This window comes from Marmota flaviventris, chromosome 2 (assembly GCF_047511675.1).
Source record: "Marmota flaviventris isolate mMarFla1 chromosome 2, mMarFla1.hap1, whole genome shotgun sequence".
NCBI lineage: Eukaryota > Metazoa > Chordata > Mammalia > Rodentia > Sciuridae > Marmota > Marmota flaviventris.
The window spans coordinates 144,445,750-144,462,037 of record NC_092499.1 but is presented as its reverse complement, the minus strand read 5'-3'; the positions used below and the strand labels follow the sequence as shown (position 1 = coordinate 144,462,037).

At 36.7% G+C, this 16,288-nt stretch overlaps 1 protein-coding gene across 2 annotated transcripts in view; it reads right to left on the bottom strand.

Annotated features, from left to right (window-relative positions):
- Positions 1-16,288, bottom strand: part of Mctp2 (multiple C2 and transmembrane domain containing 2) — a 221,373-nt gene that overhangs the window by 51,418 nt on the left and 153,667 nt on the right. For both annotated transcript variants that reach the window (XM_027956122.2, XM_071608654.1), the window contains one exon: positions 15,054-15,173. In XM_027956122.2, the coding sequence (XP_027811923.1) occupies positions 15,054-15,173 (120 nt within the window). The remainder of the gene's footprint in view (positions 1-15,053; positions 15,174-16,288) is intronic.

Below are 16,288 nucleotides of genomic sequence, written 5' to 3'. Positions count from 1 at the left end.
AGTAGGACAAAGTCCAACAGTCACCTGTGGCGCAATTAAAAAAACCCACACCACTCTCAAAGGCAGAACAACTAGTTTAAAAATTAGAGAAACACAAAACTAAATGAAAGAAAAAAGCATCTAATGTGCCACCATTATTGGCTTTTTCCCCATATAATGATCAAAATTTCAGGTGTAGAATCAGACAATAAATTTCTCATTATGCATTTCTGCAGAAGCTGGTAATTGAGCAGCTGCAAGTCTGATTTTGGTAAATACAACTTTCAGAGCCATCAGTAGGTTCTGTGCTCTGATTAAAAGAAGGGATGGAAAATCGTCATACTGCTCTTTATTCCCTATAAAGCTGAATATCCAAAGAGGTCACACACACACACACACACACAAAAAAAAAATCCCACTAAATGTACTGATACGTGTCACAGTCATTTCAGAAGTGCATGTTTGGCACCATAGGACCCTCCATGGTGGAAGTCCAGTGGAGCTCTAATTATCCTCTAAGTGGACAGAGCTGTCTCTAAAAGTGTTCTCTGGCTTTGGTCACATGAAAATCAGGCTGCAATTGTGACTAAAAGCTTAAACTTAACACTAACGACGTACTCCTCCATGTTCATAGAAAGATTAGATCAGAATGAATACAGAAAAAGCGCTCTGGGTAATAAAACAAGTGTATGTAATTAGCATTAGTGCAGTGATGGAGTAAAGCCGTTCACTGTATTAAGTTACTTCACTTGAAGCTTTATGTCTGGCACTAAACGAAGCAGGGTGGCAGCAAGTTCACATTAAGCCTGCAATAGCTCTGTCTATATTCAGCCTGCCTGAAACAGACTAAGGTGCCTTAATTTGGGGACCCTCCAATAGTGATTAGTGAGTGAAGCTATTTATAACAGAATACAATTCCTTTAGGAATCCTATCAAGAATGTCTTGGATGGCCTCCCATTAGACTACCTATTTGCTTAATTGAAAAGCAAAATTGTGTTTGTATCAGAACCGCACATACTTGACACTAAAAACAAAAAGGATGCCAAGATTTGGGTCCTCCTTCCCTTAGCAATGCTTTTAGAAGTCTTAAATTTATTCTGATCAGGATAAATCCAAGAAGCCTTTTTATAATGCTGAGACATCACGACAAATCAGGAAGAAATAAAAAAAAATAGTCTTTATGCATGTGCATCTCACACACATACACGCGCGCACACACACACACACATATCCCACACATATACATCCTTAAACAATCCTTTGCTCACCAAAATGAAAGTTCAAATCAAAATCCAGCCACCACAAATTCAAGTTTCAGCTTAGGATGTTCAAAATCTGTTGCATCATGTAAATAAATATGTGTGTGTATGTGTGTGTGTGTGCATTTAAGCTACTGGAACAACAATGATCCTATTTGGATTTTAATATCTTTGGAATTTTAATGTCCTTATTATCAGGCAAAAGTATTAAGTTCGATGGCATGGATAGAAAATGAAGTCTTCCTCAGCTATTTTAGGATCTGATCCTTTTAAGCACAAAATGAAAATATTTTAAGAGGTTCTTTAAAAACCTAGAGGCAGATGTTCAGGTAAAACCAAAGCCAGGAGATTGTTTATTTTAATAAAGCTATTATATGTGCAGCCCCAAATTAGGAGTGGCATGGAGGCCAGGGAATGTCTAAACCATCACCACCTGTTTGCCCTGAAAAATCAATTAAAGTCACACTTTCATAGCAGTTCCCTTCTAACCAATAAAACTGAGACAGCTTCATCATGAGACCTGAGTGGCTCAGAGGGAACCTACTTGAAACCTACATCCTTAGTCTCGTATTACTTCCCCGCTCATATTCATATAAACTAACCACAGTAAAAGCAGCCTTCAGGGGCCATGTGGAAAATGGCAGGAGAAGAGGAAAGAGAAGAAGAGGAGCGAAATTCCTGCTTCTATCAGTTTCATACTGAGGATCCTACCTCCGTTTGGTGAATTGCATTTCCTCAAAGCCCCTTTTCCTTACTTCTCTTGTACAGCAGAATTCTCTGCTACATTTTCTGTGCAACAGAAGAGATCTAACTTTGCAAGTTGAAAGCAAGGGCAGAAAAGCCATCGCAAGTGTTTTAGTAATTAAATGAATATGCATAATGAACCATATGCCCAAAGGGCCTGTTCTTCATGTGGGCCAGATTTTTGTTTGAATTTTTAATTTTTATATACAGATGAAACATTCAGTGTAATCTACCAACAGTGTGAGATAACACACAATAAGAAAAAGTGCGAGGGACAGTCCGCGTAGAAGGAGGGACAGGAGATCCTAAAGAAACACAATTCTGAAGATTTTGATTTGAATGTGTTTTTCTCCCTCCAGCAATTGTTCCCATCATCTGCTCAGAGTCTTCTAGAGACACATATAACGAATACACTGACAGCTTTATACAGGAGGAGTAAAATACAACGCCGTCAGTCGAAAAGTGTGAAAATCCCATGGGACAAACAAGGATTTCTTTGTAAAAAAAAAAAAAAAAATCCTTCTACACCCATCACTCAGACTACCATCTTGAATTACAGGGAATCCTCCCAGGTCTCTTTCAGAAGCTACATAAATATTATATTGCAAGCTGTAGGCCACATATACAATTTGTATTAGCAATTGGGACTGATCTAAGACAAATTCCTACCTCCTAATGACGCAACTGACTGTGCCTAGTGGGGAGAGGAGACCCAGGGTGGAGAGCAAGCTTGCCTTCCCCACTCCTCTGGCCACAGACTATGAATTTAATGACTTCATTATGCTCCTCTGAACACACAGCCCCCACTACTTCCTAAACTGCCACTGTGAAAGAATTGGTAAAATCTCCTTTTAGCTTTCCAGTGTCATTTAGAAAATACTGAGATCTAATCAAAGCAATGTAAGAGATACAGAGTCTGATAAAATCAGTGTATCAGCTCCCAGACACACAAGAGTGAATCAGTATACTCCAATACAGAGAACAGAGCTTCTTAAAAAGGTGGTTGTGTATTACTTGAAGTTTACTACAAAGGTCTGGACAAAGTTATCAGGTCCTGCATGTGAAGGGGTTTTGTACATGCCTAATTCGGGGTAAACATTTCAGAAGGAGGTATGTGCACCCATTTGCCTTTTGGGAGGCGGGAGGTGGCACAGAGGAAATGTTAAAGTTCACCATTCTCCACATTTAACAGAAATAAACCCAATGCAAAATGCCACACTGGGAATTACCACTCTGAGAAAAGATTATGAAAATCTATCTGATCAAAAGTCAAAGCAAAGCCTTAGACCCTTTTCAGCCCTCCTTTTGAAGACAGAGGTGCCGTCATTTCTACAATGTAAACACCAGAAATGGAATGCAGAGCATTTAAAGAGCAAGTAATAATTGAGCTGTAAATAACATCTCTCATTGCTTTCATTCCTAATTCAGAGTTTATGCCTTTGACACTGTCTAGGATACTTGATCTAGTGGTCTCAGTGGAAAGACAGATAAACTTCAACTGCAGGCAGAAGACAAAAATTGACAAGGAGCGTCACCTTCCCTGACTGTTTAAATCCTTTAAGGAAGTGTCTGAGCAATTAGAGAGGGAGTGTAATCTTTGCAGAGTGCATTAACACTCTCCGACCTCCCAGACAATAGATCAGACCTCAGACACATAATGCTTCCCTAAGGCTTTTTAGCCAGTGTATTTGATCTCTTAGTCACTTGGCGTGTGTTACCATAGGTATCATCCACGTAGAAGGCATTATTCATGAGCACTACTGTCCACTCACAGAGGCTGGACTGCAATCAAGCAGAAAGCTGGAATGTCACCATAATCCGCAGCAATATTTTTCTCTTTTTTTTCCAAAATTTTATTTTTTTTCAAGCTACAAAGCCTCTTCTGTCAAAGTGAATTAGTCACATTAATATTCATAGGTCATTGGATGATCATGGGGTGTGGATGGGGTCAACCCCCTCAAACATGCCAGGCTTCTGGCTCATAAAAATGAAGTTCATAATAGATTCATTGAGAAGAACCTCATGTGTGATAAACAACACTGTTATATGCAAAAGAAAGCAAAAGGGAGAAATCAAACAAAATCCTTACACTGCAAGCTTTTAAATCCTCATCCATCCTGCAGGTTTCTCTGCAGGACAACTGGCCAGGCAATAACCTATTTCCTGATGAACACATCCTGTTCCAACTGCTAATCTCACAGTGGAAGCTTGGCTCTTACCATTTATTATAAACATTTTCAAGAACTGCTTACCACGATATATTTTTAATGGATTAGATTTTGGTCAGCTGCTAACAGAGCAGAGAACTGAATATTCTTTATATGAACGCAGCAAAATAGGTTTTCAGAGGGTCTGACTTGCCTTCCACTCTTCTCCCTCATGAGTAATTGGAAGAGCAATTGAAACAGAATATAAGAAGGCCAGAAGGTTTCCTTTTTTATCCCCACCCCCCTCTTCTATTACAAGGAAGTCTGGATCCAACGGTATAGTATACAAGACCTTATTGGTTTTCAACTTTAACATAAGACTTAGTGAAATGTTCAGAAGAAAGACAAAGACTGAAATTCACATAATTTGCTAAAGACTATCACAGTTGTCTGATGATGGCACTCAACATCGAAAGCCTAAAGCATTTAAACCAAAATAATTACATTTTCTTAGAATCAAGGCAGTTCCCCTTGAAAATGTGCACTGCAAGGTTTTTTAAATGAGACTTCAAGAAAATAGGAGAGCTGAAATTAGCTTTATGCTTAAGCAAATCACTCCAGAGTTAGCAGTTTTAAACTCAAACTTAAAAAATGCCAAAGGAATATATATATATATATATAAAAAAGCAATTTAAGAACTTTTGAACCTTGAGTAGCAGTGAACAATGAACTCCAAAATAGTTAATCCTTTAACTTTGCTTTGATAATGTCTAAATGAAATAACTAAAGTAACTGAAAACATAATATCATATTCACTATGATTTTTCTAATGTTTTAGAAGAGATTTTTTGTGTTATTTTTTCAACCCTGGGTAGTATCATTAGAGGAATTTGTGATTCTGAACATATTAAAACTAACCTTAACTACTTAAGGAAGGAAATACCTCTAAAAACAACTGTGTTTAACACTGTGATGTGAAGCTGTGTCTTTGTGCGTGCGCTCACGCACCCCCCCCCCCACACACACACAGTCACACAGTCACACAGCATGGTCTAACCAAACAAAATTCTTCATAAAAGCCAAACCTAACCAATGACATAGCCAGAAACACTTAACTGAAAATTAAGTACAAATAAAACATAATAAAAAGGCTTAAAATGGTTAATTGACATATGAAATCTGTACCAGTTTGGCCATAATCTGGATCTTATCCCTTCTGCATAAAGATGAACATGCCATAGACTATATGAGAAAATTATTACAAAAAATGAAGCAGAAAATTACACATGGAAATTTAAATTTTTTTTACTAATGTAATAATTTCTGCTTGCAGATTATTGTATCAAATTAAAAATAAATTGCTGAAATTAAAATCCCCAAGTAGTCCAAAGAAATTTACCTTGGCAGTTTCATCATTTATGAGTTTCTATCGCCACCTGCAGGACTATCTTTAAGTAAACTAAAACAATCATCCAGCTATTTGCTATTCTTTTTCTCCTTCTCCCTCCTTTTCTCTCCCTTTATTTTTTCTTTTCCTTTGTTATTTCTTGAGGTATATGTCAAATTTCCAAGAAATCAAGCACTTTGTTATTGAAAACATGTACATCATTAAAAAATGAAAAATCACCAATGAAATGCATAATTAACTTTGCCAGAAAAGGTGCACTTAACAAAGGCACAGGCAACTCATTTTTAAATAGCTGAACACACAATTTATTATCCTGTTTTCAAAGTAAAATTTGGAAGGAAGAAATTAGCATATAGAAGCTTCCTTACAAAAATGTAAGGAAATAATTGGTTTCCAAGGAATAATGGCTTTTGCTATGAAATAGTTTCCAAAATGTTTATAACCAATGTACCTAGATTCATCCAGAGCAGGAGAAAAACTGCTATTAGCAAATGCATGCTTTGTTTTCTGTTTCTTTCTAAATAGAAGACAAATATTGAATACTTCACAAAAACTGTTATTGTAGCCCAACAAATCAAGAACAAGTTTTTGAAACAGAACTCAAAACTCAAAACACTTTCAAAACACACACACACACAAAAAAAAAAAAAAAAAAAAAAAAACCACAGGTTTTTGTCCTTGTTGTCATTATCATCACCTTCATTATCACCATCACTACAGCCATGACATCTTGATGGGGAAAATTCATTTGCTATCACAGAAAGGTCAGCCAAGTGCACACAAAATAACAACACAGATTTATGTTCCTCTATGGCACACTACCCTCCTGAGTGGCAACTCCACAGACTTACTAAATATTTCCCCAATGTAAGGTTCAGGAAAATTTACTTTAAAAGAAATACCAGAATCTGTGAATACTTTGGAGATAAAGTTCCTACTCAGAAGCTAAGACCATAATTATAGAGCTTTTGACGATAAAAATCACACCTTGTAAAAATGGTGTAGGGCTGGGACTTCGGTTCCGACAAACTGTGAAGCTTGAGGAAAACAGTTCACTCTTTCTTTCCCTCTGGATGAAATGAAAGCCCCTCCAACTTTAACATTCTATGGCTCCCTGTTTTCTAGATTAAAACTGTAGCCATTGACAACTTACTTAACAATGATTGTGCCAAGAAGTATACTTCTTTCTTTCCTGCCACCCCTTTGACAAAAGACAAAATGAAGCATTCCTGACAATAAGTTGAATCAAATTGTAAAGAACTTGGGCAGAAATAACGAAGTCATTTCAAAGGGCCAAAAGAAAAATAAGGATTTATAGCATAAGAGAACCCCAGGGAGACAAAATTAGTCAGTGAAGACTCCAAGAATATAGCTTAGATGATTGCACGTTGGACCTGGTTTTGATTTGTCTTTATATCATATTTTTGTATAAGTGAGATCTGAACTATCAGACCAATGAAGCCCCCCCCCAATAAATCTGTTATTTCAAATGCCAATGACATAACCTCAAAATAGAGACAGAGGTAACAAAACACACCTTTCTAAATCATAAATCAAATGGCAAAAGTACAATACGCTGTAGTAAACCCTAAGCAGACCACAAAGAAGGTTTCTCTCCATAAACATCAGATCAGGCAGCTAGAATGATTACTGGGCTCTCTTGTAACTGTCACCTGTGGTGGGTCTAATTACAGACTACCCAGGCAAGCACGCCCACATCACACAGCAATAAAAGAGCCCTCCGCGTGCCAAGCCCAGCCAGACAATGAGAGCACACGCCACCTGATGCGGAGCCCCAAAAGATCAGCCAGGGAGACTAATAAAAATGACAGCTTAGAAACAAATAACAAAGCTCGGACTGCAAAAAAAGGCAGTATCAAATTAGCCAGAAATGTAAGTGCTGAGCATGGTTCTTCCACAGGTCAAAACCTGTGCAGAGAATGGTTATGACTGTTTTCACACACACCAGGTCCCTTGCTCTGTTTCAAAATATTATTTTCCATTTTTGCATCACACAAAATGTTTGCACATCCAGGTGTCACATGCAGAAACAGACGGAAGGGGGAAAAAAAGCACTTGGTTTTGTGAAAATAAAAAATAAAATATCCCTAGGTCCAGGGGCTGTTGAACCTGGGTGGAGATTGGCCAGTTCCTTTCTGCCTATTCCAGCCCTCCTACTGCTGACTGCCTCTTAGTCATTTTGCTGCTAATTAGCTCCGCCCTGGATGGGCCGGGCCAGGAAAATGCATATCAGACAAGATGATGAAAGTCCTTAGTCTGTCTGTAGATTTTACCCACTGATGGGACCACCATCTTCCATAGAAGCTCCACCTTCTCTGAGGAGAGGAGTTGGAATAAAAAGAAAAACATCTGATAGCAGATGATTTGCACTAATGCTAGCATTTTCCAAGAAGCATTGATGGGATGCTTACTGTGTATCCAACACTATCCTAACCAGTAAGGGTTTAAGACTGGGCCTTTGCATTTTGCAGTTGATGCTATAAATATATCAAACCTTCCATCATGTAACTGTGCGTAATTCTTTAATGTGTGATATTAACCTGATGTATTAGGTCATCAAAATAAAACCATCCTTTTTTTATATATGAATAACTTAATCTGCTAGAGCAAGCATGAAGAGAATTATCATTCCCTTGAAGGCAGAACATGCTTTGGTGTTTGAGAGTTGCATGTACCTTAGTCCTAGAACTGGTTAGTTCTTCTTGATATTCTCCACAGAAACAAACAAATAAACAAAAACAAAAAATGAGGTTTGCATTTTCACCCTGTCATGGAACAGTTCCTCCGGGAATCCTCAAATCACACACCCTTTGGAATAAAACCGTGTGTGTGTGTGTGTGTGTGTGTGTGTGTGTTTTAAGAAAGATTTTCTCTGAATCAGAAGAGCTTCATCTTTATCTTTACTCATGAGAAGTTATATTAGATAATAATTCCTACTAGCACTTGTAATTCAAAATTTTTAAGTACTTACATATGTAATATTTAGTTTGATCCTCTTTATGATGGACTTTAAAAATCAAAATATTACCTTTCATTTTCAAATGTAAGAGAGAGGTAGAAGGAAAGTGGGAGAAGAAAAGTGGGGGACAAAGAAGGTGAGGAGGGGTGCTGGAGAGGGTCTGGAGGGAGTGAATGGGTGGGGTGAAAGGAGAAAGGGACAGAGAAAAAAAGGAAGAAAAATAGGGGAGAAGCTAAATGGACAAATGACTGATCAGTATGACAATTTCATCTTTGCATCTTGGTAGTTAATAGTGTGTCAGACACTCTGGGCCACTCTGTGGACAGAGAAGGAGGGAGGAAGAGGGTCAAGGTTAAAGAAAGCAGTCAAGCATTAGCAGCATCAAGGAGCCACGTGACTTCTAGAGGCTTTTCTTTCTCTAAGATTTAAGATCCTAAAATGAGGATCCCATTCCAAGTTAACAATAAGATATCTCTAGGGAGAAGAATGAACTTCACTGAACTCATTGGGATCTACAAAAGCCAAGGGCTCCTGCATAGAAAACTCAAAGGTGGCAGAAAATATGTGCTTTCAAGGACACTCCAACAGAAAGCTCAGAGCAGGCAGTGGTGGTGACAGGGCACGCTGATATAGGGGCTGGACCCTGACACCAGAGGAGGGTGAACCATTCACTCATCGTCTCACACAGTAATATGTCGATGTATGCTTCTCTAGATTAAAACAAAAATGATCTAATGTTTATTAGTCAAAATAGGAATGCTCTAAAATACCACGTGATTTCAGTCAGTCTATCTATGATTCTGTCTGGAAGCACAATTCAATTATAAGGTTGAAAATATAAACATGAAAATATGCTAAAACAGTTAATAGTGTCTTTATACATTTTCAAAAGATAATCTTTTAATGCAATTACTGTAATTTTATTAAATGGCATAATTAGCTAATGCCTGAGGAGTTGTCAATAGAAGGTACAATTATGTGGTACAAATTATAATCACAATACGCAGTGATGGATTGTTCTTATTTTTAAAAATGCTGAAAAAAACCTTTAAAATATTTTTGAAAGTATATTATGTAGTCTTCCATGAAAAGGAAGATGTGGGAAATCAGCTAAGAAATGTTAAAACAAATAATAAAATGCCAAATATTTTAAGCATTTTATACATATATATTTGTAAGTATTTACACACACATTTAAAAGTTCTCAGAAATCCTCTCTTTTGTATAAAATGCTTATTTTAACTATGTAATTTTTCTTTTCCTCTTTTATAGAAATACTGTTCATCTTTTAGTGCCAAGTATGCAGACACCTACCAAATGAACAGGGATGTCTGTGTGTGCTTTGTGTATCCAATGGTGACTTCTAAGGGGGTGCAGTCATAGACACCCAAAGAGTGTTTGTCATCAAATGCAAGTACAACCAGTTGCAAACAGGTGATAGAACTTTCAGAAATAGTAAATCTTCTAGATACAGTTAACACATTAATATGTGAATCATTAAAAAGATATTTGACAGACATTACTTAAGGAATCCAATCTTGAAACAAAATCACAGGTGCATTTGTCATTTGTACCAAAGCAAAATAAATCTGAATGTTCTATGGACCACAGGGGAATCATGAGCACAAGCAAATTTCAAAGTCTTGCATCCAGTTTTTCCAAAATGTTCAGCAGGGCAACTTTATGTTCCTGAGTGCTCTACACTTCATTTTTTTTTTTAATGTGGTACAAAGAATTGAACCCGGTGCCTCACACATGCAAGGCAAGCACTGTACCACTGAGCTACAACCCCAGCTCCCATTCTCTGCTTTTTACAGTGCAAATGAGTGTAAGAGTGTGTGTGTGTGTTGTGCAAACATGCTTATCATGCATTAGAAAGGTTGATTCTGTTAACTGCTACTATTGGTTTTAAGTTCTAAGTGAGATTATTTTCTGTTTCTTAATATTCTAGGATCTCTCTAAATGCTAAATCCTATAAATGTTAAATAAGGGACAGAAAAAAGAGATGTATTTTTTAACCTTATTGGTGGGAGGTTGATTGATGCCTTAAATTATATATCATATTACAGACTCTGCCAACTCTGAAGAATAAATTCTTTATTTTCCTACACTTAAAAAATCCAGGAAAAAAAAGTCATAGATGTTAAAATCATAGCTTTATGAAGATATCATTGATATATGGTAGATTAGATTACTTTTAAACATCAAATATCCGAGTAAAAATTTAATAAAACAAGGAATCCATCAATGCCCCACATGCTTGCCTCTCTGGACATAATAGGTGTGTCTGAAAGACGGAGGAAAAGGCAGAACTACATAAACAGAATCCTATTTTAAAAGCATCAGAAGAACTTTGCTATTGAAGATAACCTTCTCATGATGCCACCTCTTGAGTAAATGCTCTTTTATCATATGAAAACATGAAGTTATATCATAAGTTTATATATTTTTATAGACCATCATGGGGTTTGTAACAAAATAATAGCAAAACAAAAACAAAGTGAAACCCCATACATATAATTGGTTCTATAATATAAATATCACAGTGCCAAATTATCTCTAAAACCAAATTTGTCTTCATTACCATCAAATGAGGTACTTCCATTAAGACACTAAGGATATTATATAGAATGTCCCACATACATCAAAAATATGGAGCTATTTCTTGGATTGCTATTGTTTTAAAATATTTTGAAGGAAGGTATTAATACAGACTATAACTCTCCTCTACCCCATCCCTTATTTTGAAAAAAAATCTTGAAATATGTATTGATTCATTTCATGACCCCTCCAATTGGTTATACTTAGGTTTCATTTTATTCTTTCCTTGCTAACCCTTTCACATCATCTAAGAAAAATCCAAGAAAAGAAAGAAAAAAACTCAGACCCAAAACTGGGTCTAGAGCCAGATACTAGGGTTTTCCAGGTCATCCAGCTGGATTCCAAGGATGTCACATGTGTGTAAATACCAATGTTTGTGTTGTTTCCCTGGAGTTTTACAGATATAATATTTCCATGTTTTGCTTCTTTTCCTTTAGCCCTATCACCTGTAAACAAAGTGCTAGTGATTGAGAATCTTACCATCCACATAATTAAGGTTTCTTTCCCCAAAGGTATCCTGGACAACCTGGGGAGTACCCCATGCATAACATCTAAACACATATCTGAAATGATCAATATGGTTGTTTCTAGAGCCACTGCCTAAATACAAGGATGACAAGCACTGCGTCCTGCTTTATTTATTTGTTTATTGGTGTACTGGAGATTGAACCCAGGGTCTTTGTGATTGCTAGTCAGATGCTCTACCACTGAGCTACAATATCCTCAACACTCCTGGGTTTAAACCCAGCTCTGCCTCTTAAAAATATATTAGCTCTGATAATTTACTTAACCTATAAAGCCTCATTTTTTCATCTGCCAAAAGAAGATAGTAATTATTATGTACATCAGCAAATTGTTGTAAGAACTAAGTAAGTGAATGCTTGTAAAATGCTTGGGACTCTGCCTGAAACATAGAAAGCAGTGAGCTAACACAAGCTACTAATATGCCTGAAGCTCAAAGCCAGTGTGAAAATAACCATGCACATATGTATAAAATGTCATCTATGTTTACACATCTATTCATAGGAAAATACACAGATGCACTTAATTTCCAGAAAGATATTTTAGTTACATTTGGTCTTTGTCAATAAATTAACATATCAGTTTGTCTTTCAACTGGGAGGGTCAAGACTTTTTCAAGGGACACAAATATATATTTAATTTAGCACTAAAAAGTAAAACTTGAATGCAATGCACCAACATATTTAGAAAACTTAGGCGAAGGAGAAAGACAGAACTGAAAGATTTTTTTATATTTATCCTCTCCACAGGGGGGAAAAAAAGAACAGAGACATGATCTGGAATGTTTTGACCACCAAAAAAACTTCTGAATTTAATTTTGTATAATAACAATGAATTCAACAATATGCAGCAACATTAGCACAGAAGGTTCAGTGAAAATTCAGGATAACTAATTTTCTTAGTGTTGAGAATACAACCACCACGTAGGTGTTAAGAGCATAAATCCCACACATGGACAATCTAACGAGATAAATTCTCCCACGGCTGTCCATCCACTTCTGATTCAACACCTCAGGAACCATAAAGTCTGCTTTTCTTCAACTGCAGCTTTCAACAAGATATGATCTTGGCCTACGCACACACATACACACATAAAGAGGAATCTTTGGAAAATGTATGGTTTGCTTTTATAAAGTCTTAAAATTAACACCCAGAATATATTGACCATGATCCCCACAATGTACATGTTTTTTATCATCTTGAAATAAAGGAAAGAACATGAAACTAATAGGTTATTTTATGTTTCCTCACAAAACAGAAGGGGAAAAAATCCCTTAGAGTGTGGGACCACCATCACTTCCTGTACCTCTGAGGGAAGAAGACCCCATCTCCTACAAATATCAGAATCTGTGGATGCTCAAGTCCTATACATGAAATGGCACTATTCTCATATATCGCCTACACACATCCTCCCATGTAATTTCAATCACTTCAATCAGATTACTGGTAATGCCAAATATAAATTTTATGCAATTAATGGTTATACTGTGTTGTATAAGGCAAAAGAACAAGAAAAGTGTCTGGTTTTGTATCATACAGATACAATTTTTTTTAATTATTATATGCCTTGCAAATCAACCATAGGGAAACAAGCAAGAAGAAGAGCACCTTTATTTACTTTCTGTGGATCTTGGGCATTGGAAGGTGCGATGCAGCAGGCTGCCGCAGAGGGCTCTGTTTCAAGGTGGTGCTCACCAGGGAGGACTCGCCTTAAAAAGGGGGCAGTGGAGAAGTGCCCCCCGCCCGCCTTCTGCCAAGGCTCCCTTCCCATCTAGAAGTCCTCTCCCCTGGCCAACCTGTTTCTATTCATTTGTTCTAATCTTTCTTCGGATCAGGCCAGCAGTCCATTAATCATTTCTGTCATCCCCTACAGGATCCAGGGCAACAGATCTGTTTTTCTAAAATCACAGTGCCAGAAACTAAACTCAAGGAGGAGGAAATCCTTTGCTCCTTGCGGCGGCTGGCTGGCGTGATGACTGGAAGAAGCCACCAATTGTGTTCACTTTCCTCTTCTGCCCAGAATTGCACAGAACATTCCATGGAAAGTTTTGAAAGGGAATTCAGGTGGGAAGTGGAATTGGCAGGGTTGAAGAGGAACCCAACACATAAAGCCACCCACCGGCTAAGGAGGATGTGAGAAAAGGGGGTGGATAAATATATGTCAAACCAATGACAGATATAAATTAACAAATTCCTTATTTTCAAGGCCAAATATTTTGACAACTCCAGACATCACAGAAGGTATATTAAACATAAAACTTGTAGACAGCATAGTCCTCTATGCCCTGATGTGATGGAAAAACTGAAATTAACTAGATCAAACAAAATGCTCCCCGATGGCAGTGAAAAAGCAAATCAAATATATCCAATTGAGAATGGGTGACTGTAGAGAGACAGTGAGAATGACCTTGGCCCTGTTGACATCTTGAGCTCATTTTTTCTAAGTCTGAGCCAGTGGGGTAGCAGAGATTATTAAATTAATACTGATGTTAGAAAACAAGAGATAGAAGAATCATGTGAAGTGCAAAAGTCAGACTGTGAATCATGACCTGTACTTATTCATAGGCCACTCATGCATCATGTCAGCCCCTATAGTAATCTCCACTCAATACAGAAATCAGTGCCATAATACCATCATTCAAAATTTGCCAGTGAAAGACATGGTATCTCCTTCCATGGGTAACAATGCCAATCTGATTTAGAACAAATCCCTTTACAAATAAGAGAGAATGTCCAGAGAGTCAAAGTGAGGGTGTTGTAACAACTGCGAAGTCCTCCCAGGATTCTTGAATACTCTGTGATATTTAGGTGGCTTTAAGTTCTCTTCCAGTTCTTTGACCCTATGATTATACATATGCTCATAAGAATGAACCAATGTTATCAGAGAAAAGAATATACTTCATATACATGAATATTTCTCCATTAGGACATTGAGTTAAATGGTAATATGTAATGATCAGTTATGCAGCAAGTGGCTTGATAGGAATAAATGCTTTTAATATCAAAGTTTGTCAATACTTAAAACCTAAACCATAACTATTTATTTATTATCATGTGATTATTCAGCTGCCATTTTTCATAGTAGGCATCAGGACAGCAACTGTACAAATCTGGCTATATGACAACTATAGAAAATTAAAATATATATGTGTATAAATTTATATTATATTTGCAGTATACATATGTATATTTAAATTTAAATATATATACATATGTATGTAACATTGACTCTCTTAAGCTCCTCAAGAAATGGTACATAAGTAGGATTTTGTTAATTTAAAGCATTTTCATGACCTAAGTACAATCTTAGAAAGACAAACCCAAGATAATCCTCTATGTCATAATATATTTTACAAAGACAAATGACTACAAAGAAGCAGCAAATAATTTGAACATAAAAAAGAAAGCTTACCACAAATGCTATGGTACTTCTTAACGTGGACTCCCACTGGAAGCAGCTCTTAAGGAACTGAATTGTATTCCATACTGCCATAGTAAGTCTTTTCACACGGTCCACATCTCTTGATAAGATCTGATTTAAAAAAAAAAAATGAAAATGAAGAACTTGATTTAAATACTCCAAGTATTCCCTTTAGATCAAGTAGCCTGATCATTTAAATTATCTTCTGTGGAGGCGCCAATTAGAAAAATTAATAGAAAGGGAATGTCTGATACTACTAAAACTGTTTAAAAATATTATCATTCATAAGAGGAAAAACAATTCCAGTGTATAATTACAGCTCATTTGATGAAGAATAACTCTTTCAATAATATTCATCACAAAACTGGTCTGGTGAAAGGTATAGCAACTGGGCTTTTGAAGCCATGGAATGTGTGAAAGTGTATGCGTGAGACACAGGGAGAAAGAGAGAAAGACAGATGGACACAGAGAAACAGAGTCAGAGCTCACAAGAATGGGAATGAATGCTGATATTGTTTTTTCTTTGGAATTAACTGCACAAATTCATAGTGGAAAATTCAAGTAATACAGCTCATCTTGTCTATATGCCTATAAGAAAGTATAGTTCTTGTAAGAGAATCCAGTCCTCCCTCTTCCCAACTATACAACCCTAGGCAAGTTACTTAATTCCTTCACAAAATAGGACTGCTATTAGTCTCACTTTACAAGTGGTTGTAATGTTAAGAGAATTAAGCGCCTTAGAAAAATACCTGTCACATAGTAAAGGGTTTTAAGAATTTGTATCAAAAGCAAAAGTTTCACCTTTATGAACACTGGGGGTTACTAAGTGGTTAAAGGCACTTGGGAGGGTCCTGACCTACTCCAGGATTTCAGCCTCAAGCCCCTCATTTTTCTCAGAGCCCAAATCCACCCCACTTGGAGGTCATGTTTTACAAAGGAAATGTCTTTTCTCCTTGTTTTTGGCAGATTCATTTCAATTTGTTTGCAAAGCAGCTACACCACCTACCTTAACTCAAGTATTAACTTTCAGGTAAACAGAACAAAATGCAATAATAATAATAATAATAATAATAATAATAATAAAAAATATAAAAAAGGCCTTTACTCAGAATATACAAAACAAATATCATAGACCTCCAGTATTAGGGCAGACTGAAACAAAACATTTATTTGGATGCTTCCCTTTAGAAGATGGTTAAGGCCTTTTCCAATTGTGCCCAGAAGTT